Here is a 25,144-nt window from a genome sequence, read left to right on the forward strand (position 1 = left end):
GAGATGTCAGAAAGGAATTACACGATGGGAAAAAAGTTCTCATATCTGACGTCGACTGTAACAGTGTCATTACTTTGTGGTTTTGTTCGAACTGAAACTCACTGTCAGACTGGGACTCAGATATAGTGGTTGAAAATACTGTAGTAAATATGCTTGTCCACTTTTGCACACTCGTCTGGTCTCCCATGTTTGTTGTAGCCTTTCAGCAGAGTTGTAACAAGGTTCTGTACAGTATGTGACATTCAGAGCATTAATATGGCAGCAAACTAGTATTTGCTATGTAAAGATGTAGTGGAGTAATGGCGTCCTGAGCTGAGAATGAAGTCACACAACCTCTGTGTGTGTTGTAATCTGAGCTTCTCTGTGGTTTGTCGTGGTAAACCGGTTCAGTCACTCATGTATGTTAGTGCATGTGTTCGTCCCACTGCCTAGCTCATTGCTGCCTTTTTGAACTGCGGTCACATGGCAGGTACTGCTACTGTGCTTTCCAGTACCCACACTAACATATTATATACTATGGCAAAAAATAAATTTAGTATGTTCCAAAACATAGTATGTTAGATGCAGTATGCCAAAAATACCAGGATGTTCTACTATATTGGATTTTGAAGCATGTAAGCCAGCATGCTTTTTTGGCTACTCTTACACCAAGTACACTGCACAGAAAAAAAAGACTGATCGTCTTGAAGCAACCTCCGTTGACTGACAGTCTCCCACTGATATTTTTAGTCTCCAACTTTCAAGGGGCAGCCCTTATCTGTGGAATGTGAAAGATGTCACTTGTGGTGAAAAACTCACAGAAAGCCGCCACCCAGCTCTGCAGCATTAAACTCATTGTTTTGGTTTTTCCGGCCTGCAACTGTCATGGCTCAGTATCTCCACTGTCATAGAGTAATATTTGGCTGCAACGGGTGGCTGATATAAGCAAAAATGCTCCACTGTGTTCCACTTTCTCACCGCCAAACAGCAGACAGAGTTAGTGACTAGCTGATTAGCGTAGTGCAGCATTTAGCGGCTAAAGTGTCAGATATTTTTCTCAGGAGTTGGTGAAGAACTAAACAGAGCGAATACAGAGCTTACATTCATCAAGTGACTCCAAATGAATGATAATGTGGCTGTTAAACTGCAGGGTGTTTAAACAGGAAACTCTCAAGTTTGCTTAATCAACTTAAAAGGTGATAATGTGTCAGGTGTTGCATTCACAGCTTGTTTCCACTGCTCCCAAGAGAACAAAAAATCAATTCAGTGTTTTTTTTTTTTGTATTAACACAGGTTAAAGACATCTTGTTCTCTGAGTCTTGCAGACACACAGTGGTCCCAATCTTTGGACTGATGTTTAATATTGGCTTTTTTTTTTTAAAGCAATAATACAGTGAGCAGTTACAGTAATGATTCCTACAGTTGGGAGACATCCATTTTTTATCCAGTAATAAAGAGGAGGATCTACGCTTTAATCTCATCCCATTTTACCATCTTTTATTCCTTCTGAAAAATACAGCAGCCAGGATTTTAACTGCTGCCAAGTGAAGAGAGCGTAATAACCCAATTTTACCGTCTCTGCACTGTTTACCAGTTAGATGTATAATTGATTTTAAGATTTTTACTGATCACATTTAAGGCTCAGCTAAATCTTCCTTCCCCTCAGCTACACTGGAGACCTCTGAGTTCCCTCTGATCCTCCTGATCTGAGAATTAAAAAACTCGCTCTGACTGTCACTCAGCACTCAACCCTAAAGGTCATTGAGTTTTTCAGTTGTAGCACGTCCTGACTCCAGAGCTCAAAAATATCACCAGAAATTTACTTTTTCTTTTTTACCTTTTTGCTTAATTTTGCATAAAAGAAAGGAGCTGTACACCTGCAACACTGTGCAAAATAGCAGAAATTACAGCAGAATTGCATTGCTTGACAGTTGGGAATATTTTTAATGGCAGCTCCCAACAGGCATACATAAAACTCCAAACAATAGCGATCATAAATTTTTGAACAATCCTCCGTATCTCTCATATCATATAAACCCTGTCACGGTGACATGAGTGCTGATATGTCAGCTTCAGTGGGCGTTTGTGGTATTTTTGGGTGTTTTTCTCCTGAAAACACAGTTTCCTTTCCCAAAGATGCTCTGGTTGGAATTTGATCATTTTGAAGAATCTGAAATATGTGACAGCTCGAGATAACGGGCGAGAGCAGGAACAGGGGTTTCTTTACCAACTTCTACAAGTATTCAGTGTGATCTTTATTGCCTGTGTTTGTTTGGCCATTTCACCTTTCAACACCCGTTCCTCACAGCCCTGTCCAATATTCTGTTTCAGCTAGAAGCATGTTAAAAAAAATCCCTCTTGAAGTGTTTCACTTTTCTTTTAAACAACATTTAGATTTATTTTGCTGTTGTTTGAAACTACTTTATTGTATTTTTTTCTCGATTAGCCTCCGGGATCTCCCACACATTCATTTATTTGTGGCTGCGCGCCATGATATCAGCATCTGCCGCCACACATTGATTTTCTTTTTTTGGAGCTGGATCGTTCATTCGAAGTGCTGTTTGAATATATATATATATATATATATATATATATATATATATATATATATATATATATATATATATATATATATGCCGTTATTCAGAGGTTATTCCGAGCACCATATTCCTGGAGTGCAGAGCGTACTCTGGGCACAGGGTGGGAGCAGCAGGTGCAGTGAAAGTGAAACTTAACTGTTCATTAATTTAGATAAAAATATAACTCTCTCCAAAAGTACCATGTGTACCATAAGTACTATAAGTCATCAGATACCTCCACACATAGATTATATTTCTGTGGGAAATACTGACCTGCACAGTTTGTTTTTTCCCATTCTTGCTTTTAATTTCATTTACTCAGCTTAGACATACTGTAGGTGCATTTTAAGGACAAATGGGGCTCTGTTTAGGACTCCAGGTAACCACTATGGATTATGTTTTGGATTGATCAATATATTGTTTAAACCGCCGGGTATACTTAACGTCCTGTCCCGGGGGTCACAGGGCCAGTTTATAAAGGTTTGAGGATATTCAGGGAATCTCCTCTGACACTTTAATGTTAAACAAGCTCTATTTTATGCTTTTTCTGTGTACTCTGATACCTTATGTACATTTAAAATACAAAAAAGAATACCCATTTTGAAACAGTTTATTAACATAATGAATGAGAAAATGGTCAGCAGGCCCCCCAGCACCCTGGCCGTTAGTTTTAGTATTTTGAGTTTAGACTATGAACTGTCAGAAAATTTAAAAAAATAGCCACTCATGATTTCTACTCTGATATAATATTTTATACTGAAGTAAAAGATCGAAATACTACTTTTATTAATTCACTAAATATTTGTAAATCACTTTGCTGATTCAAATTATTTAATTTGGGTCAAAGAGCGCAGTTCAAACAAACTTCAGTATGTACAATAGTAAGGCTGAGTTACAAATGACATACTGTGTATTGAAGTGCATACTGCAGTTGCCCTTTCAAAGTACATTCTGTGGCATGGAGAATGTACACAATTGAGACATCCTACCTCATTTTAACATTGTGCCTTGAACTTGGACCTATTTGTTCATTTATCCTTTGCAATCTGTAGTGCAGAATTTAAAGTAAAAAGAAAGAGTTTGAGATTTGGAATATAGCTTTTATTACTTAGTTACCTTGGAGATGCAACAAAAAGCCATTTGCTGCCCTCGCCAGACATTGTGGGCAACCTGGAGAGCTCTGCTGTTACCTTGTCGTAGTCTTAACTTTTAAGTTTTAACAGCATACATTCTGGATTGTTTGTGATTGATTGGTTGATTGGTTGATTGATTATAGTCATGTGGCTCCTGTCAGGTGTCAGGGAGATTTTATCTGTCTGTTCAGACAATGTGACATATCGTTGTGCAGGATTGTGGGCCAGAATAGCCATAAAAGTGTGCTGGTTTGCATACTGTGAAATGTGACGGGATGCAGAAGGACGTACCGCATCTGACATACTATTATTGGGACATACAAAATCTTTTTCTTGCATACTAAATAGTAGAGTTGTGTAGGTCAGTGTTGTCAAAATATAGATTTATCAATATATATAGATTCTGAAAACTAGAAATGGTTCAGTACTTTTCTGCAGTACTGATACTTCTGATACCAGCTTCACTTTCTCGCTCTCTCTTATTGTTAATGTTTGCTACACTCATTCGGCTGTTCTCTGTAAATAACCAAGAAAAGAAAACTCGTCACTGTCATGTTACACTCCCCTGAGTTTTATCTTTTAATTAAAAAAAATATGTATTTTATGTCTTCATTAAAAAAATTTCCCTGTGGTACCAAAAATGATAAGAATATATATATTTATATATTTTTTTTAATGGTATAACATCACAGCTAGAAATTCCAGTGTTGTAATGATACCATCATGGGTACGGGAACGCATAATAAGTGAGAGCGTCACCTTTGACATGGCCGATGCATTCAGTATGTTGCTAGTTGAAGCTGTCATGTTCAGTTCAGTACAAAACTAGCTCGTACAAGGCCTGTACATAAGGTTAATAGCTCAGCAGCCCATTATTAACGGCAGAGTTATCAGCTTATAATTGTTTCCGTGGCTTTCGCTGTCTTTTAATAGACTTTTAAAGAGGAAGTAATGTGAATCACAGCAGAACTGACAGTGGCGCTCTCAGGCACTGGAAAATAGAGCTCCGCTGCTTAAAGCTACTGACTTGATCTGCGCCAATGGGGATTCACTTTCCTCAGTTTAGTTTAAAAAGTTTAAAGATTTGTTCGTAGATCTATTGAACACCTGTTATTTAAAAAGACATAAGTTATTGAAAGCCAGTGTACCCTCATATTTGAGCAGCTGGGACCAGAAACTGTTTGACAAATAACTTTCAGCTATTAAGCCACATTCAAATTAGTTAGTGATTGATTTTGTGTTGACCAGCTGACTGATTAATTGATTAGAGCCCTTTCTATACATGGAAAGATGTTTTTTTAAAAATGTATATTTACCGCCACTAGTTAAGAAGAATACTGTCCAAATGACCTTCGTTTTACAACATATCTGCGCCCACAATAGAACGCAAAAACAACCTCGAACACTCGCTGGCGTTGGCTATCTTCATCAGTTTTCCAATGTCACACATGGCGAGTAAAGTGTACGAGCTAATATAATCTCTGTCAAAACACCTTCTTGAGATCTCATCTCATCACTGTTGACTGTGATTCTAAAGATCTGCTGTTTTTATCGAGTCTGATTTAAAACTGCATTTTTGGCAGACTTTAAACCACAGATGCTGGGGTGGAGCAAACAGCATTGGGTGCAGCAGACGCCTCCATTCATCCGTGAAATGGTGCAGAAATACTCAGTTTAAGTGTAAAGTAGCCATCAGACCAAGTAGTGTTGACAAAACATGAAAAAACTGGTAGTCAGCTATTTTTGGGGTTTCTGGCGTATGCTCATTGCATTAAGAAGATGGTGATGACGAGATGATGGCATTGTTTTCCAAACGCTCTGCTTTACATGTCCACACAGATACAGTAACTGGGGTTTTGATAAATGTGCTCCTTAGAAGGTGTTTTAATAAAAATCATTTAAGCGACTTCAAACTCTGTGTGTGGATTAGAGCCCAAAATGTGGAGAAAAAAAATCACTGTGGGTCTACACATACATCAAAAATATCTGTATGTGTAGTCCCAGGCTTATTTCTTTTACCCTAGTTTTTTATTTCATTTGACCAGTACTTATTCCCTGTTGTAGCCTCATGTAACCCCAACACCTGAGAGCGGTATTAGTATGCGTTTGTCTCCAGTATTGCGTTGCATATCATAAGAGTCTCAGACTCTTTTGCATCATTTCTTTCTGGTAGAATATACTTTGAAGTTCTCCCTGAAAGCTGTGGTGCTGATGGTGTGTGCTCTGATGAATGATTTAGACATCTGTCTGTTAAATGTGGCTCTTTCTGCCAGACGAGGTGGGTGTGAGCTCGTAGGCATACTGTAGCTGTCGCCGTGTCAGAGGTAATGAGGTGAGATGGGTTGTAACCAAGTGCTCAGCGGAGCAAAACAAAGCCATATGTTTGTCTAAAGGTGCCTCCTTTTGGACTGCTTGGGATGTCATTGTTGTCGGGGCGGCGTGTTGTGTGCGTTTGTCTCTCTGGGCTCCCGTGCTCCATCAGGCTCACGCTGTGTGTAACGGTAAATAAATAGCAGTCGGCAGCCGCTGTGCTTTAGGCAGTGGCTCCGGCCCTTTAATCTTAGCCAGCCTCTCCTCCTTGTTTTTTTTCTTCGGCTCTGACTAACCACCCTTGACAGGGGAAGTGCAGAGAGGTAGGCTGCCTGTCGGCTGCAGGGCAAATTTAAACAAACGAGAGAAATAAAAGAAGAAACGGGAGACAAAAAAGGGAAACTGACAGCTTTGGTACAGGAGAATAATTACAGGCTGGAGTGAAATTAGCACAGGTGAATGGAGGAAAGGAACGGAGAGCAGCGGAGAAGGCGGCAAAAGAAGAAAGAAAATAGGAGAGCGGCTATTGCACTTTTCTTCAGGTGCAGGCTACGAGAGTCGGTGGGAGCTGAGGGAAAATGCTGAGCATTGTATCTAGAGCTTAACAGGTGTAACAAATTCTAGGAGGTAGTCATTTGCCGAGGCTGCTGCCTATGCAGTCGCTGCTTTTATAATAGAAATATGAGAAGTTGCCCAACAGGGAGTGCATCCAGTATGCGTATGTTTGAAATGTAGAGTGAGTGAGGCAGGAGGAGATGAAAGAAAGAGGGTAGGCAAGAGCAGGATGCTGTCTACTACTCTGGTTATCCCTCTGTGGTTTTTCCTTAACAGTTCTGTCTGAATCGGAGAGAAATTCCCCTGAAACTTTGAATTAATTCCTTTGTGTGCCTGAGTGTGTACATTAGTCTTAATACATCCTGTTAATATAGCCTCTAAATCAAGCATAAAGCACTGAGAATGAGCGCTTGCATTTTGACAAATAGCCTCAATTTCAATTAATAGGTCCATTTAAGCTCAGAGGAGAGGCCAGCCGGCGCATTCACAATCGCTGTGAGGAAAAGAGCCAGTTCAGTCTGAAAACATCACACACACTTACTACAACTCTTGACAGGCACACCCCATCTCTCTTTCAACATTAAAGGCGGACACCACGACAGCACATTCAAGGATTACTGTGAGAGGATCCAAGCTGATGGGGCCGCCAGCATAATTGTGATAAATGACGGCCTTTTGTCAGCGTGCCGCAAGATGAGGCAAAGAGCACGCTTGAATGTGTTGAGGGGGGGGAGCATTCATTCACTTCATCAGTTCCAGTATGAGGAGAAAACATAAAAACATGCAATTTTCTGTGAGGGCAGAATGTGAGCTGATGACTTTAAAATATACTGTCGGTATTTATGGGAATGCCCGCAAAACGTCACATGCTTTTATGTGTTTATGTGACTAATAGAAACAACAGTTTTTAAAATCTGGCCCAGCATTGAGCAAGAGCAGCAGCCGAGCTGCAATGTAACCACTCAAGGCATGTTAACACCGTCAATTAAGTGATTGTTTTTGCCACTGACAGGTTCAGAATATTATTTTAAGTGTCTGGCAAGATTATTGAAAGTGTCTGCAAAGATATATACCTTTTTTAAGAAAACAACCCTTTTTGTTTAATCAAAAACAGCCCTGAAATGCAGATGCCTCATATCTATTACACTCACATTTTGAGCTGCTGCTGTCTGGCTGTCGATTTTAGGGTCCCAAAAGCCAGTCGTAACGTTTATAGGAAGTCCTTTATTCCCCATGCCATTCAAGCAGTCAACACAGAATAACTGTATCAGGGAAACTACTGTTTTGTAGGATGTGCTCTCTTTTATTATTTATTGATATTTATATTATTTATTGCTGCTGCCTGCCTGTTTGCACTGTTGTATCTTGTATATTTGTGTGTTTTTAATGATGTTTTGTTTTATGCATTTGTATGTGACTTTGCTGTGTTTGAGCGAAGCCAAAGACAAATTTCCACTGAGGTGGATACTAAAGTCTCTCTATATATCTATCTTTCTGGACTGTTTCTGGCTAAACAAAAAGGTTCTAATGTTTATCCAAACAGTGTTAGACTGTTTAACTGCTGTTTAAAAGAAAAAAAAGTTGTTAGCCTCCAAGAACCTGCAGTTCTTGAGGTTGCAAATCCATGTGTGATAACGTTGTAGCACTTCATCAAAGCAGGCTAATGGGGTTGAATAAGGTTTGCGCTGACATAGTGTTGCGAAATGTGCGTGGAATTTACGAAAACATGATGGTCCATTACATCATAGTGTTAATTGCTGGCCCTGCTGGCCATCAACATGGTTAGACATTTATATTTGGTTGAATTTAGCTGGTGAAGTTGGGTGACCAAAATGAAATTTCAGGACAATGTCTAATAGTACTGCAAATTTCATGGAGGATACTGACAATAGATGACTTTGATATTTGGTTGGTTTTAAGTTTTGTTGTAAAGTTAGAAAAACGACATTTAATCTTGAGGTGCGGAGAAAAACCAAACGTATGCAAAATATCATAATTTTAACATCCACACACTTTGAAATTCTAACGTCATTAGACCTTTAAAATAATGTCAACACGATTTTCATCCCAACCACAAATTAATGTCTGTCTGACATAAGTCTCCAACAGATTTCTATCATCGTCATATTGATATCCAGTGCCAGCAGAAAGCGGACTAATATTTTGGTAATTTTATTTAATCATAACCTTAGCAAATATAATAATGTATCTTGTATGAGGATAACAACAGCATTTAAATGCCGGTGGAAAGAACTGTCTCCCTGAGCACACGTTGTAACTATGACTAGACACTGGCAGTATTTCTACTCTGCTGGATGGTAGGTAACTGTTAAGACACTGTCCAGCAAAAGTAAAAGTCAGCTGCATATTTTCTCTTGTTTGGTGTGTCCTCTCACTATATTTGCATTTTTATGGCACTGTGTCTCTTGGATGTCTGCTTCTAACAGTCTGGCACATGGTCGCTACCTTTTTATTTAGTCCTGACCTCACCTGAGTGCTGTGGGGGTACACACCCATAAATGTCCCAAAGACAGAGAAGAAAATAAAGGCAGAGAGCAGAGCAGAGTCTCTGCAGAAAAATACACGGCCTCTCATTTCTAGCGGGTCATCGGTGATGACTGAGAGGGATTACCTCGGTATGAGTCCATAGAGTGGCCTTTTTTGGGAGGAAAATCCTGCAGTGAAGGTTTTGAAAATATGATGCAGTGATTTGTCCCTCAGGCCTCTTGGACTTGAATAATTTGGACTGACTCCTCCTGTATTTCCCCTATATGTGGGTGACAGGCTGTCAATAGCGCTCCTACATGATAGCCAATGAACTGTCAACACTTGGCGAGTATGAAACACTTTATTAGTTTGCACTCTGTCCTGGAGGTGTAGTTGACAACAGCTGAGGAATAACTTCACAGTACACACATGGCATATGTCCAAGTTCCACACGGTACACATGATGCCTCGAGAAGACGCAGAGGCTCGGAGCTCCATGAGGAAACAAGGCACTTGACTGTACTGAACATCCTCTACACCTGCTGCTCTGACCCCAAATAATCCCACGATGCCTAAATACTCCTACATCCACATGTTAACACATCAGTGAATGAAAGGCTCCATCCATAATTCATCCTGAAAATCAAAAAGTTAACTCTTTAATCTGAAGTGAAAAAAAAAGGGATCTGAGGTCCGGACAGGCAGCAGGACTTTTTTTTTTTCTTCTTTTTGAAAATGGTGGACAGACGAGTACATACAACAGCAAAACATGAATTTTAAATGTGTTCTAAAACAGTAAAGGGATTACTTACATTGGTATCCTGTTTTTGTAAACAATGTAGTAAAATAGACCTGTACTGTAGTTTGAGCTGCAACAGGATTAAGATGATGCAAAATGCCCATCGTTAAGCCCCGCTTCGGAAAAATCTTATTTATGGAAACACTGTCTTTCATAAGTAGTAGGATTCTTAAGTTATGCACATTTTGTTGTGTTAAAATCGCTGCAGGGTGGTTTTAACATTAACAGCAGAAGTGGTCCTAAAATAAACGTGATGGCACAGAATGCATCTCTAAAATCATTTCTAGCGGAGGTTAAAATTCTGCGTTTAAATCAAATAGATGTCATTATACCAAAAACACAGTTTGGCAGGGATGGTCGACCATAAGCCCCATGAGTCTGCAGGTTTTCACTCCAACCAAACACCACAGTGAGTGATTTCTCTGATTAATATTTCCTGCCAGACAACTAATAAGTGATGTCAGGCGGTCTTCCCTTTTGGTTTGAATGAAAATCTGGCAACCACGACACTTGTGTTGGCGTAGGGACGATCCACTGAGTTGCATGATAAATCTGTGAGGCCATGAGAGTATAAAAAGATAGAAAACATCTCCTACACATATTATTTTATTTTCATCTCAAACTTTTGCTTTTTAATGGTAAAAAAACTGTGTAATTTGATCTCTTCAGACCTCTAAAATCCTTACAAAATAAGAAAAATCCAAGAAGGGAACATCACTTGAGGTCGTGGATAGATTTTGATTTATAGGGCTACAAGCCAAAACTGTTTGGATCTGCTGGGTTTGACTCCACATTGAAATACTGGAGCCCTGTGTAGAGTGTGAGTTTTACAGGCAGATGGCTTTTGAATCATGGCTCTGTGGTACAGACGGGAAAAAATAAATCAGCACTCCTCCTTGTATTAAACTTCCCTCTTTGAAAGGTCCCTGTAAAGTGACAGGGGGAAAATGGTACAGTAAAGGTCACAGTCTGTATTTTGGCATCTAATAGTAGGGGAGTGTTGATGTAATTTTTCTCTGAAACCAAATGACCTGAACTTAAAGGTCCAGTGTGTAAGATTTAGGGGTCATTATATTCCCTTGACATACAAAAATAGATATGTCTGTTTCAAATGTAAACATGACTGCCCTCAAAATTCAATGCGTCCTTCATGTTGGAATAAATACAGCCAATAGATGGTACTAGAGGGCGGAGTCAGTGTTTCTGACAATAACAAATGAAGCAACAGTGGACAGGTTGCAATAATGTACCTTTTAACATTGATGGCGTTTGACTGTGAGGCCATTAAATACATTGCGACACGTGGACAGAGAATTCCTATTATTATACTATCGATCTATTTTGAATTGCCAATTTTTAAATGGTGTCATCTCCTACGGCTGCATCTCGCTAAAGCGACCCTACACTGCCCCCGCACTTCCCTTGGTACTGCTCTGTTTTGTCAGTACCCTTAAACTTTCAGAAAATGTGCGCAAGTACACACAAAATGCACACAGTGTACCGACAGAAGGCTTCATATGTGTATACATATCTAACGTTGAGCATAAATTAGCCTTTAGGGGGACTTAGTGGCATTTAGCAGTGAGAATTGCATATTTCAGCCAGTTGAAACTTCTTGTTGAAATCACTTTAGTGTTTATTGTTCATGAGGTTTTTACCAGAAGCCTTATTATCCACGGAGGTCTCTCCCTCTTCAAAACCATCGGACCAGATGATTAAAACTGGTAAAAATACTGAATAAAGCAGTTTCACATTAAATATCCATGTTTCCCTGCTGCTGTGTGGCATGTCAGAGATGGGCCAATAATTTGGCACCTGCTAATGTGTGCTCATCTTTATTGTCTGATGACTTAAGATCCAGACAGTCATGAGGTTTTTACCAGGAGATGAATTATCTACGGAGGTCTATTTCTCTCCAAAACAGACAGTCACTGATTTAAACCGGCATAAACATTGAGTAAAGCAGTCCCTATAAATAGTCCCCTATCTAGAGCCAGTGTTTTGTTTGTCACATCTGCGTTCATTTATACGGCGAAACAAAAACACTATGATTCTTATTTCGGGTAATTATGCACTAGAGAAAACATACTTTTTATATTATATTCCATTTGTGCCAATATGTCCCCTAAATCCTGCATACTGGACCTTTAAGTTTAACAAATAAAACCATAGTTGAGATACTGTATATGGAGAAGCAAGAAATCAGAATTAAAACAGGTGTCTGTCTGAGTGCAACAAATTCAACAAATCTGTGTCAGTTTGGGAAGCTGTGCCCAGATTAAAGGAGGGAATAAACACTACTAGACTTCAACATACATTTTGTGAATACTCTTTACAGGCTGATAGATGTGTTCACAGTGTTCAATTTAAAAAAATACACTCCCACAAATCACAGCAATGCATTTAGAGTTATTCTTAGCACAACAAAATGTGCAGAAAGCAAAGCTTGCCAAATGCATTTCCACAGCTCTGCGTTATACCCATCACTGTTGTACTGAAATTCAATACAAGTTATCTGTTTGGATGTGATACTGGCTCCACTGGTCCGAGTTTTTAAGTGTGGGTGTTATCACATGTTTTTGTGCATGCGTGCTTGTTCGAAGTGACTCTCTAGAGTTCATGGGAGATGAAAGAGGGGCCCAAGGGTGTCTCTGAAGGCTCCAGGCTGACGTGGGAGAGAGTGTGGCTTTGGGAGCGGGACAGTGTGTGATAATGGGAGGGAGGAGCTTTCCCCTGGGCCTGGCCCTCTCCCTGCTCTGAGCTCTGGCTTGGCAGGGTTGAGTCTCCTGGTTCTGCTCCAGCCACAGTCCCAGCTCCTGCAGCAGCGCGCTCCTGCTTGTGTCTCTCCCAGGCTGAGCTCAGCTTCACAGCCAGAGCCAGCAGGTTCTTCCCCAGGAACACGGTGGACACACGGGGGTCCCTGTACCACAGCATACCTGTGCCCCTCAGGGCCAGGGTGAAGATATTGATAGTGACCAAGCTAAGCCACGGGTACAAAGCCTCCTTACGGGGCCCCCTCTGTCCTGGCAGCCCAGTGGCCCCTAGCTCTGTGAGGGCCACGCAGGGTAGCAGCAGCAGGAGGGCGTAGCAGTAAAAGAAGACCAGGCCCTCAGCCCAGATAGGCAACTTCTGCTCAACGACTCCTGCAGTCGCAGCTGCAGCTCCACCTTGGGCCTCCCACAGACCCGCCTGCAGGTCCAGCACATCCAGCAGGTCCACCACCACCCACAGGAGCCGGCCCCGCACCTCCTGCTTCCTGCGCTGCGGCGTCATGTGGTCGGCTCCCGTCAGGATGAGAAACAGGGAAGGCAGGCAGATGGACAGCAGCAGCGTCAGGGTCTTCCTGGCCAGCGGGTCAGGCGGACGGCGCTCCTGCCTGTAGTTATGGCAGACGAAGAAGAGCTTGAGCTGGAGCAGGGACAGGAACAGGAACCAGAGGGCGTTGGCAAAACCACGACGTGGCGACCGTGCCTCTGAAACCACGCCGGCTGAAACGAAGCGCAGTGCAAGCAGGAAGCCCACATCACCTAGCAACACTGCAGCACACTGCCACACACCAGGCCCTGGAAGACCACGAGCTCCCAGCATGCTCTGCTCCAGCAGGTAGAGGTCGACCACTGCCATCGTGCTCACTGTGACCAGGGTTGATACGCACACCTGGGGCGTGGGCACCATGCCTGAAAGAGACAAACACACATGCACAGAGTTAAATCTGTTACATTGACAGAATTTAAACTCTGCTCACATCGCTCCGCACACGGCCATCTGTCCTCAGTAAAACCAACAAATTTGCAGGATAAAAACATGCTTGTTTTTCCCCAGCTCTAATTCAAAACCAAATGTAAAATAGTTCGATTCTTGTTGCTATGGTTAAAGACATTGGCTGCCTAGTAAGCAGTGAGCGCCCTTCATCTTTGGCCAGAGCTACATCTACCCTGGCTGCCTAAGCTGAGAAGCCTGTTAAATTGTATTTTTTTTTTTTTTTTAACACTGCGGCTCTTTGAATTAAATAGTCTTCATTTTCCATAAAGGTCCTAACATCGCTTCCTTTTGATTCTCAGACTTTCCCCAAGTTCTCTGCCATTACTTTTTTCTGTGAATTGTTGTTGTCTCTGTTCTTTTTTTTGTACTTGTTGTATTCATTATTAATTAATTGCGCTGTAGCGCAGCTAGGTGCCCTGTCAAAGCCTTTTCTTTGCCTCTATAGTCTGCCATGTTTATCCTCACACTGTGCTGCAGTCTTTAATCATCACAAATACCCCTCTCGTTTCAGATGAATATTGATAACTTGCTATTTGTTTGGAGATGCGTTCGACTGGTGTCTTTGTGTACGCACTGTGTATGTCTTGGTGAATGCATGCAGGCAATGCTAATTTGGCTGAACACGAGGGTTCATTTCTTTTGTTGCAGCTCATATCTCAGTGGCGGACATTATAAACCTCAGTATTGGCATAGCTTGAGAAATGATTATTGACTTTACAGTGTAATCGAACCGACGTCTCTTTATCGTATTTAGGTGAAAAGCGCAGCACAGACCAGTGGACTGTCTTTTATCTGCTCAGCACCACTCGGGGGTGTCAACCCCTCAACTGGATCGATGACATTATAATATAAAATCACTACCAGCTCAGATGTGCCGTAATGGCAACAGTTCAGCGTGATCGAGCGAGAGATTGTCAGCTTGATTGCGGCCTCTGAGAAAAGTCTGCCAGTGAAAAGTGTGTATTGATATCTTGCCGATGGAAGACACATCACTTTCCTGACTGTAAGACTAACAGGAGCTCTGCCATCTCCTCGGTGCTGTCTGAATCATTGAAGAGGGATGAGGAACTCCACTGGGTAAAAAAAAATAGGGTTTGAAATTGTCTCTGTGTGTGTGTGTGTGTGTGTGTGCGTGTGTGGAGGAGAATGAGCATACGACTGCAAGTGAAAGATTAATAGGCCTCTTGGCTGTCTACATGCCTAATAAAGTGTTACTGCGTGATGGTAATAGTTCATAAATAAGCTCAGGGGGAGAGGGGGTGAAAGTGATGAAGAGGAAAAGACTCAAATGCAGATAGAAAGTGACTTCCACCCACTTAATATGAAGACATGCAGTTCATGCGCCAGTTTGGCCTGGATGAATCCAAATGTATTCATCACCGCGGCTATTGAAATATCACAGACATTAGAGTTTGTTCTGAAACAGATGAATCAAAGAGATGAGGAAAGGAACTATCTCGGCTGATTAATCCGCTCGGAGGCATGGTGGGAGGACAGGCGTGGATCATGCCAGCATTCGTAATATCTGATTGTCTGTGAAGCCTTTTGTCTCACCGCTTACTGCAACTTGATTGCCATTCCCTCCAAAATTGAATGAATTTCACCAAGCTGCAGATTGAGAGGATATTGAAATTTAAATTTTTCTTTCTCGGGGAGCAAACCCAATCTACAAGGGAGGGAGGGGATGGAGAAGTTTCACAGCTACTGTTGCAGCTGGCTTTTTCTGGAGGTCGTGCCTCTTAAGATATTCCACCTGCGCTTTAAATTTCACCCTGGAAATCTCCCTGTCAGCCTGTGTTTGTGTTTTGACTCCCCTGTCAACGGCACGTAATTTATTCAGTTCAGAGTGAGGGACTGGGATGACAGCCCGTGTGTCCACTCTGCTCATCAATAATGACCAAATTCATCATTTTCCTGTCTGGGGGAGTGACACTGCTGTTGACAAGGTGAGGCAACCTATTTTGCTGTAAGCATGAGTAATGGCATGTAATAGTGTGCAGGTGAAAGATTTGTTCATTTTTGCGTTCTCTCTTGTACTGAAATCCATTTTTTTCCTCCACTTCTCTAAGCTTGTGTGACCCCAGTGCACTTCCCTCCATCTGCACCATGTGTCTACGTAATCGCTCAAAAAAAGCTCCCAGATTCTTTGCACTGACAGAGATAAAGCAAAGGGGGTGGGGTTGGCATTTGTTTTCTATTAATATTGGGTGATTTCCAGGTTGACAGAAAATCATGTAGAGAAAGATTAATTTGTCTACACCCACAGTTTATCTGCACAAACAGATCCAGATCACACCAAAGACTAGATGCTGCACAAGTTATCACAGGTGGAGCACCAAGGGCATCGGGACAACATCTCTGCCATTATGTGCAAACTAATTAATTAATAGAGAGCCAGGCAGTGTGCAATCCCTGATAATGCACTGCTGAATAATCCCCTCTCCAGACTTAAAGCCACATGACTGAAACATCTGTTGATTTGTGAGGAAGTGTTGCCCTGAGGGGGGATTCATGTTTTTATTTACAGTTTGTTTTATTTCTTGAAAATATCATTAGCTGCCCCAGCATGCAGTGCGACGTCTTGCATCCTCTGGCAATTTAACAACCTCTATGAAACCGCTTCTCTGCAACACCTGTTTCATAACTGCCCTATTAACAGCAGGTACTGTGGGGTTTATGCGTGCATCGCTGGTAGTAAAGTGAAGCTTTAGTTACCCAAACCATTCGTCTTGCACTTGGGCTCGATCCCTTTCTGGCTTGATTTGCAGCGTGTTTTGCTCTCTTCCAAGTAGAAAGCGCAGTCGGTGACCAATAAAGTCTCTTTTATTGACGCTGATGAGCCGGGCTCGGTGATAAAGTCTTCCTCTTACAGTGTTTGAATAGAGCCAGGCACCGGGAGAAGGAGGCTGTTAGAGGGGGAAAGTCATCGCCACTGCCACACCAAGCGACTTTGTCTGAACACACAACAAAAAAACCGGCTCACACTTATCAAGATCTCCCCCTCCGTGCAGATCTGGCATGGCCGATGTCTCCGCGGTTATTGCAGAGGGCTCGCGATCTGGATCTGTCACCTCCTGCAGTGCCGTTGTCGGTTTATCTTTCCGCACAGCAGCGGGGATCAGAGAGCCGTGCAGGGGCTCGCTGCTGCCGCTCGGGCGGGCTCCGGCTGTGCGGAGCAGCCGGGGGGGGGGGGAAGTCGGTCAGAAGTGGAGCATCAGCAGCGGCAGCATCAGCGGCGGAATCGTAAAAGTGTAAACCCGCAATCCCGAGAAGATGGCTCACAAGAGAGGAGGACAGATCGAGGAGAAACTCACTCACGCTGTCCGACTTTGGTTGTGGTGTTAATTTGTAAGCAGGTTACGTGCTCCGCTCCAGACCTCCCACCCTCCTCAGTCTCTCCTCCTCTCCTGCTCCACCAGCAGCAGCAGCAGCTGTGGAAGTTAGGCTGGAAGATGCTATGAATATTTGAGAGCACCCGGTTACAGTATACTCATTGGTTTATGGTAATCATGATGATGCCACTTGCAGAAGATTAGTTGCATTGTTTGGGAGCAGGCGGATACCTTATTTACCCTTCCTCGCCTGAAATTAGAGCGGAGGAAGTGGAGCGAAAGATGCTTGTAGCCTGTAGACACACTCAGAGCTCAGAAGGCAGATGTTACAACTTTAATTAGTCCTCCTTCTGTCTACTTACTGTCTTAGTCACACAAGGAAATCATCCCTCTGTTGTAGATTAACTCATTACAGTCGGCTTACCGCCGCTTAAACAGAGGGATTGGGAATTTCTGCTTCAAAATGAAACTGTTTTAAAAAAGAAGAGCTGCTTTCCTTGTTTAAGAATTTAATTTTGGCTCCTTTGTCAGATGCGATTTTAAGGAATTTCATGGCGCCAGCTCCTCCTCGAGGTCCTGCTTCTTCAAGTGTGTCTGAAGGCATTCCAGTTTGCACTTTAGCAAAGGCTCAAGTCCTCAACTCCCTCGTTTCTGTGGCTCTCAGGGTGCCGGGTTCATTTTAGAGTGAGAGGTTTAATCAGACTGGTGGGGAAGGGGATGGAGAGTCATCTTTCTTGTCAGATTCAGCTCTGCGCTCCGCTGGCTTCCAAGAGAACAGAGATTTTCCATTTTCCTCACTCCAGCGTGTTCTTTTTTTCTTCTCCACCCATCTTTGTCTCTTCGCTGCCTTACTGTCACCCCTCTCCTCATGTTTATCCCATCCTCTCCTCCATCCTGCTACGATCCCCTCTTCTTTGTTTTTGTTCCCCGTGGGTGTGGTTGAAGGTCATTCTGCACACTGGCTCACTTTCAGGGAGGAGAGAGAGAGAGGAAGAGTGTGGCGGGGAAAAGGACAGCAAGGAAACAGTGAGAATAGCAGAGGAGGGCGAGGGGCAGCCAGGCGGGCAGCAGGCTGTCCACAGCACTGTGCAGTCATCACTTTTTGCTTCAGACATGATTGGGGAAGTTTGGAAGGACACATGGGGTTACAGACTGTCCAAGAATGCTAAAGGCGTCAACACTGACTCACGCTCCACATCAGACCCGAGGCTGACCTCCACAAACATGGCAAACATGGAGGACCAAATCCCTTCACCTTCTTTCTTATGGCTCTTCCTCGCAGTATAATCTCAGCGTGTGAGGCATGAACTGAAAGAGTAATGATTTAGCTTTGCACTCCTCAGTGGAGCCTCCACAAATGTTTCATATGGGTGGCCAGATGGCGCCACTGAAAATCTTGGGGTGGTACACCAAAGCCAAAAGCCACAACTGAATTTAAGGAATTTGCATATTCTGTTTAAATATATTGACTAGCTGAACACTATCAATATGCAGAGTTAGCAAATGACACTCTAATATTATTTGATTTCTTCTTTTAAAGTAAATTTCCCTAGTTATGTGATATGCATATACTAATACCAGTGCAGTGAGCATCTTAAATTCCACAACAATGTTGTTTTAATGTGTCATGTTTCATTTTAGGCAGATCAATGATATTTTTCTTTCAAATTGGCTGTAGAGGACTTCATTGGGATTTGGTTTCCATGAACGTCCCATGGGACCAAACACAAATCTCCCAGGAATGTGTCGTTTTATCTTTGCCACGGGCAGGTGCGGACATTCAAAAAAACTGTGCATGTCCCGCAGACAAACATGAAGGACGGAGTTGTAAAGTGTAAAGTGAAAAGAGATAAAAGCGGGACGTTACAATACATATGAAAAGAAAGGCAAGGCTGGACATTTGAAAGGAATTCCTCAGAAATGTTACTGTTAATAATAATAATAATAATAACAATGAATTCCAGAGACACCATGATAACTGTAATTCTGAGTATTATTATGCACAAGAATGTCATTTTGCTACCTATTACTGATAGGTGTGCATATTTTTGTGTCATATGTAACATGGTTTCCCTGCGGGACGGAAGAAGACTCAATCTATTGAAAATCGGTTTATTGTGAAGGCATGTATGATCAGAATGTTGTGGGCGGGAGCCGACACACACCCTGCAGGAATGGGTGGGAATAGATAACGCACTCTACAGTAGCGAGTGGCAATTGTCAGAAATTCAGTGAGAGCGGGCGGGAGCGGGACTAGGAAAACATTACCCCACAGGGCTCAAAATTTGCTGCTTGCCCTTTACATTAAAATGACAAATATACAGCTTTAGTGTCACATTATTTCTAAGGAACAAAATGTTTACTGGGAACACGCCTTCTTAAGTTTAGGGGAGACTCGTTGGTATCCTTAGAACTTATTTTCATTCATATATCTAGGAGTCTTAAGGGACTCCTTTGAAAATGGCCATATCAGTTGTTCCAATTTTGGAGTGTTATTTAGCTCCCTTTCCGACACACTGTGCTGTCATGGTTACTACCAGTGGATGCCTTAGGTGGTCTTGTTTAACAAGTTTCCACTAGCTTAAAAAATGAGTGTGCCACAGCCTCTTAAAGACAGTAATATCTGCCTCCGAATATTTTCACATGGGGGGGGGGGGGGTATTAATCAATTAAAAATTAGCTGCGCAAGTAAAAGATACAGCAGCTTGTGAGAACACATATTGTGTAAAAAGGCTGGAAATCAAAACATAAATATATAAAACATTGCAAAGATGTAGTAAATATTATATAATGGAAATGGTATTTTGAAACATGAGTGAAGGGGACAGTATCTGAGGAAATATTTAAATCATATATAAAACACCATCACATTGGTGGTCACTCAGTTAAATATTTATGGGAACATAGTCTAGTGTGCTGACTCTGTGTTTTCCTCTCTTGCCTAGTCTCCTGTCCAGCACCTAGGCTTTATTGTCTGGATGTTTGTGCTTTGTAAACTTTATATATTTGTTTCTTTGCCTTTGGGTAAATACACATTTTCTTCCAAGTGGTAGTACGAGGTGCCACATTCACTCCTGTAGCATTGTCCCATTCATTATGCACAGTGGAAAAAGGAGGAGAAGGATATATCATCTGTTTTATTCCATGCATTTTTGTAAAATTGTCAACACCTGTCCCCTACATTACCCACAATGCAACTCAACCAGACAGTTGAGTGTTAGATGGTGTGATATGCTAATAACAGCTAGCCTGTGACATCACTTGAGGCACTTCTTTGGAGCCGCAAAAGGCTTTATACAGCTTGTTCACACATTCAGTCGTCCTCCTCGAGACCCGTAAACAAACTTTGATGTGTAAAATCAATGATGTTCCCCTTTGAATAACATCTTTTAGTGTGCAAAATTCACTATTATCTCTCTGAGTGCTTCACAAACACACAACATGAGCTTTGTCAAACGGCTGCTTTCAGTTGTTGTTGTAGTTTCTTCTCTATTCCAACCCCTGACACTCTTCCTTTGTGTGTCTCTCCTCCACTTGTCAGCGTGTATTGTGATTTTTCAGACATCTCCAGCGTGGAGGCTCAGCTGCTGCCTGCAGTTCAGGCTCCTGTGTTTCTGCTGCAGCCTCCACACGTGATTAATCATGTGAAGTGGCAAAAGGCACAACACTGTCAAGACTGTGAGGGGGACCTAATGGAGTTGAAAATGGGATGTTTTGTCATGATGCAATCCATTTTGTTCCACACCTCGCCTGTTTGCTTTCGTGCTTTCGCCATGCCCTCAAACAGCAAATTCTTCTTCCAGTGCCAGGTGTGAAAAAAGTAAAAGGCTGCGTCTATTTTAAGCTGAGATCCAGACTGCAAAAGCACTGCTAAGAAGTTTTGGCTTGTTTTGGCTGTTATAAAGATGATTCTTTGAATTTGGTGTGCTCTGTCAGTTCTGCACTCATACTCATGTGAGCGCCTCTCCCCAGCTTTTTTATGCAGGTCTGTATATTGGCCTCTGCACAGTTCACTGGAGACTGCGGGCGAAAATCGTTTTCATTTTCCACTTTTAAGACTAATCCAGTGATTCCAGGGTGAAAAATCAAGTAAAATGCACGTCCAGCGTGAACTCCATTTATTTTGTGCTGTTTTGCTGCGTGCATCTGTGTGTGTTAGACCTAAACTGGCCTGCTGTTCAGCCTCTCAGTTACCCTCTCTGCAGCTGAGGGGTTCAACATGAAACCTAATCAGCTGTATGACGCTACAATGGGGCTGAATGTGATAAAATGCCAACAGCGAAGCAGATTAAATGAACAAGGTAATGAAGGTAATGAATGAGAGTGTTTCACACTGAAGAGTTTAATTAACCTCGCCTCCCACCAGCCTCTCTCTCCACTGTAACACCTTCGTCTCCGTATCGCAGCCCTCCACTCGTGTCGATCGCCCTGGGGCTATTTATCAGGTGGCCTCGTGTGCCAGGGGCAATTAATCCTGCCTCCTGCCCCAAGGCCTTATTCTGCGTCTGTGTCCTTTATCTCCATGTTTGCCACGCTTCCATAAGCACAATACTTCTCTTGACCTACTCACCCTCTCTTTCTCATCTCCTCCTCCTGCACTCCCCTTCCCTCTCAGTCATTTCTTTTTTTCTCTCGGATGCAGAGACACCTGCGACCACACACAGTGAACACTTCCTCGCCGTCAGCAGTCCCTCGCAGCTTAATATGCACACATCTCCACTCTTCGACTGATAGTCTTGTCAGATTAAAATGAGGCCGAAGTATTCATACATAAACATACACACTCACCCATATTCATGAGGACCTCCCGCAGCCTTTTCGCTTTACTTGTCTCCTTTCCCCTTGTTCATCTCGGTTAAACAAACCCCTTCTCATTGTTCAAATATTGACCACGACAATCACTGGCCACATTCTGACAACTTTAATACACCTCAGCCGTCTCTTTTCCCATTCCTGTCTCTCCTCCCCTCCCCTCTACACACACACGCACACACACACACACACACACACACACACACACACACACACATGCACACCATCCTGCCACACCAGTGCTACATCTTGTTAAAAAGAGTTAGTGAAGCTGAAAGGCCAATCACATTAACACGGAAGGAGTGTCAAAAAAGACTGCAGAGAATATGGTGGAAGGGTCAAATCAAATGGACACTTCCCAGATTTTAATTGCAAATGCCTAATTGCTCCCATAATTATGAGTAATAAGACTCGGCCGCGCTGATCTTGAATGGATCATATAGCAATTATTCACCACTGTCGCCGCTGGATTTGACGGCGAGAAATATCTTCGTAGATTAGCGTCTAATCCCGGTGCCCAGGATCTCAGAAGGCTTTGAAGATGTGCGGCTGAATGTCCTCGCCCACAGCCGCCGCGGAAGGCCTCGCCTCGGGTGATGGGCTGCAGCCATTTTATACTGGAGAGCGCCCGGCTCTAATCAGTCATGGTGGAGGAGAGAGGATTTATCCAGCAGCTCGGACTCGAGGATGATTAGATGCTCAGATGCAGTGAGCGGGGTTAGAGATTTGGCCGGGGCGTGAATGTTACTGTTCCAGCTCTCTCGCTCTCTCTGTCTGATAAATGTCATGAGAAGTTGGATGAGCCAACCTTGAACCTTGCTTTTATGGCACACCAGCCCTCTGCCACAGTTAAAGACTGTGGTTGCAATTACCAACATGGTTCAATCGCTGTAATTACTGCAGTTAAACTATTAAATAGCTCGAGGCCAAAATAAAACTTCCTCACCCTGCCATCTTCAGAGCAAGAGATGCTTGGACTCTCATTGAACAGCTTAATTAAAATATGATTACCTGTCTCTGGTGCATACTTTATTGTGAGCTGAGCTCAGGGCAAACTGTCTGCTATCCCCAAGTGGGTACGTCCTCATATTTGCCACTCTCTAGTTTTTTTAAAAAATGTTAGTTTAAGCCCTTTTTCAGCAGTGAAGGACTATCTGGTCAGGGAGGCCGTGTGAAGTCTTTGCCTCTGTCTATCTTTAGAACAGCTCCTCTGTCTGCATAATGTCTCGCCGTTCGTGCTTAAGCACATTTTAGAAGTATCAGGCATTATCTCCGGCTGGTCAGGGAGCCCCTTTCATGGCATTGTGTGCCATGAAAAGGGCCATCTGAGTCGGTGGGAGAGATCATTATCCGACACGGGCTGAACAGAAGGGAGGGAATGGGAGCTGAATGTGTGAGGCAGAGCCCGAGGGTTTGCTTTGACTCATAAGCAACATCACAGCCTTTATACTAATCCATATTTAATTAGACTTTCCTTCAGTGTTGCCTCCTCATTTGTTTACGCCTGCTATGTTGTTTTATGGGAAACAGAGGGAGGGAAGGGCACGGGTAGAAGGTTGACATGGGATTACTATTAATAAGCATGGGAGGAGAGGGAAGGTAGAGCCTAGTGAGGGCTCTGGGGACGTAGCTGCGTTTCATTTCATTAGTAGCATATTGTAATTCAAATAGCACCCATCAGCTCTGAAACAATAACCTGCCGCAACTTGTGTGATGTGTTGAAATTTCAATCACTTTGTTGTTATTGTGTTAGCGGATGCATGGAAACACCGGTGAGTAATGAGTAGAGTTTTGGACCCAAATGAAGTGACAGAGGTCACGTAGATCAAGCAGCTGATTAGCATTCATCAGGTGCCTTTGGAGCCTTTAGTCGAGATGATGTTCAGAGAACTTTCTGCTCCGTTAAGTTCAAATAAATGTCTTCCCCGTGCTGTCATTGGAGAACGTCTCAGGATGACTGACTTTTCATCAGATCCATTATTAGAAACTGAAGGCTGTGCTGTGCTGTGCTCTGTCGTGGAGCAATAGAAGCTCGCGAGTCCATTAAACTGAATAAAAAAGCTTTTTTTTTTCCCTTCCCCTCATTTCTGAAATGAACATTTCAATCAGTGTGTTGCCTTTGGGAAGGATGGCGGCTGAAGGTCAGTATAAATTCCGGCAGTAATAATTAGATTCTTTATTAGTCTTTGCCTCTGAATTCAGCTCCAAAGAGGAATGGTGCAAAGGAGGAGCGTTGGCCGAGTGTTGACTTAATGTCACCCATCCATTTTGCTCTCGCTCTGGTTGGCCTTGCAGGAGCTGGAAAATGGGAGGCTCATTCATCACTGGGTTTCTCTGGCTCTGGGAACCAACATGCATTCAGTCATAGCTCGAATGACAGACACACAAACACTGGAACAACAGAGGGGCTGCACACACACACACACAGATGCATCTCAGTGTGAATTTAACTAGTATGAAGTGTGAAAATGTCTCCACCAAAATGTTACGCCGCTCGTCATATACATAAACCGTCACACGCCCAATCCCTGATCCGCTCATGTGTGCGAACATTCAGACGTCTGTGAAGTTTTGTGATTGATTGACTGACAGCAGCCCGGGCATCTGTATTCTGGCAGCACAGTGACGTTCAGCTGAATGTTTGCGCGCTCAGACTTCTCATACATTTTAAAGCAACCCTGTATCATTTTTCTATGTTTATTTCCCCTCTTTTCCCCATCCAGAGAGGAATCCCCATCGGACAGTTCTGCAAGGACTTCAATGAGCAAACCAAGGAGCTGAAGGAGGGGATCCCTCTCCCAATCAAGATCAATGTGAAGGTGCGTCTGCCAGGCTCGTTGTGGGTCTCTCTAACCCATCCTTGACCCTTTACACTTAACACCCCTCCCTCCAACGATTGTGGTTAATTCCACTAGCTGCATAACATTACCAGAGCACCTCCATTATTCATACTCTACCACTGAAGTAAGCCTTTCCATTTGCATTCATTAATGAAGAAATGCCCAGAGGAACTCGGAGCCAAGAAGCATTAAGTGCATACAAGAAACGTGAATTAGTCAGAAAAGAGGTGTTATGAGCTTGTAGATTTTATTTTACACAACCATGTATTGTTGAACTCGTCACGCCCCCCCTCCCAACTCATTGTGTGTTGTTTCAGATTGGGAATGCGCGTCCTCTCAGCTGAGTGAATGTGTGTAGTAATGAGGTTTGTGATGGAAGGAGGGGAGGCCTAATCCTTTAACAGCCGTGAATTTATTTTGACATGCAATATGCAGCAACAGCTCTGCCATCACATGAGCGGCCTCGCTGCTGAACATCAGTGCCATCTGCTGGTAGTTTTTGGGGTTGTTGTGTTCACACCGCACTGCATGTGATGTTTAATGTGCGCATGCAACA

General features: G+C 42.9%; 2 protein-coding genes across 2 annotated transcripts in view; one reads left to right on the top strand and one right to left on the bottom strand.

The window, feature by feature from the left end:
• Positions 1-25,144, top strand: part of mrpl11 (mitochondrial ribosomal protein L11) — a 52,415-nt gene that overhangs the window by 15,096 nt on the left and 12,175 nt on the right. Inside the window, exon 4 of the mRNA XM_042493193.2 lies at positions 24,472-24,567. Coding sequence (XP_042349127.1) covers positions 24,472-24,567 — 96 coding nt within the window. The remainder of the gene's footprint in view (positions 1-24,471; positions 24,568-25,144) is intronic.
• On the bottom strand, positions 9,386-18,323 carry tmem265 (transmembrane protein 265). Its single transcript, XM_088080974.1, has 2 exons — positions 16,320-18,323; positions 9,386-13,519 (listed from the first exon to the last, which is right to left on the bottom strand). Exon 2 carries the CDS (start codon positions 13,515-13,517, stop codon positions 12,453-12,455), a length of 1,065 nt encoding a protein of 354 aa, XP_087937100.1. The 5' UTR covers positions 13,518-13,519; positions 16,320-18,323; the 3' UTR covers positions 9,386-12,452.

The sequence above is a fragment of the Plectropomus leopardus genome, chromosome 8 (assembly GCF_026936395.1).
Source record: "Plectropomus leopardus strain MGB_pleo_1.0 chromosome 8, ASM2693639v1, whole genome shotgun sequence".
In the NCBI taxonomy this organism is placed as follows: Eukaryota; Metazoa; Chordata; class Actinopteri; order Perciformes; family Serranidae; genus Plectropomus; species Plectropomus leopardus.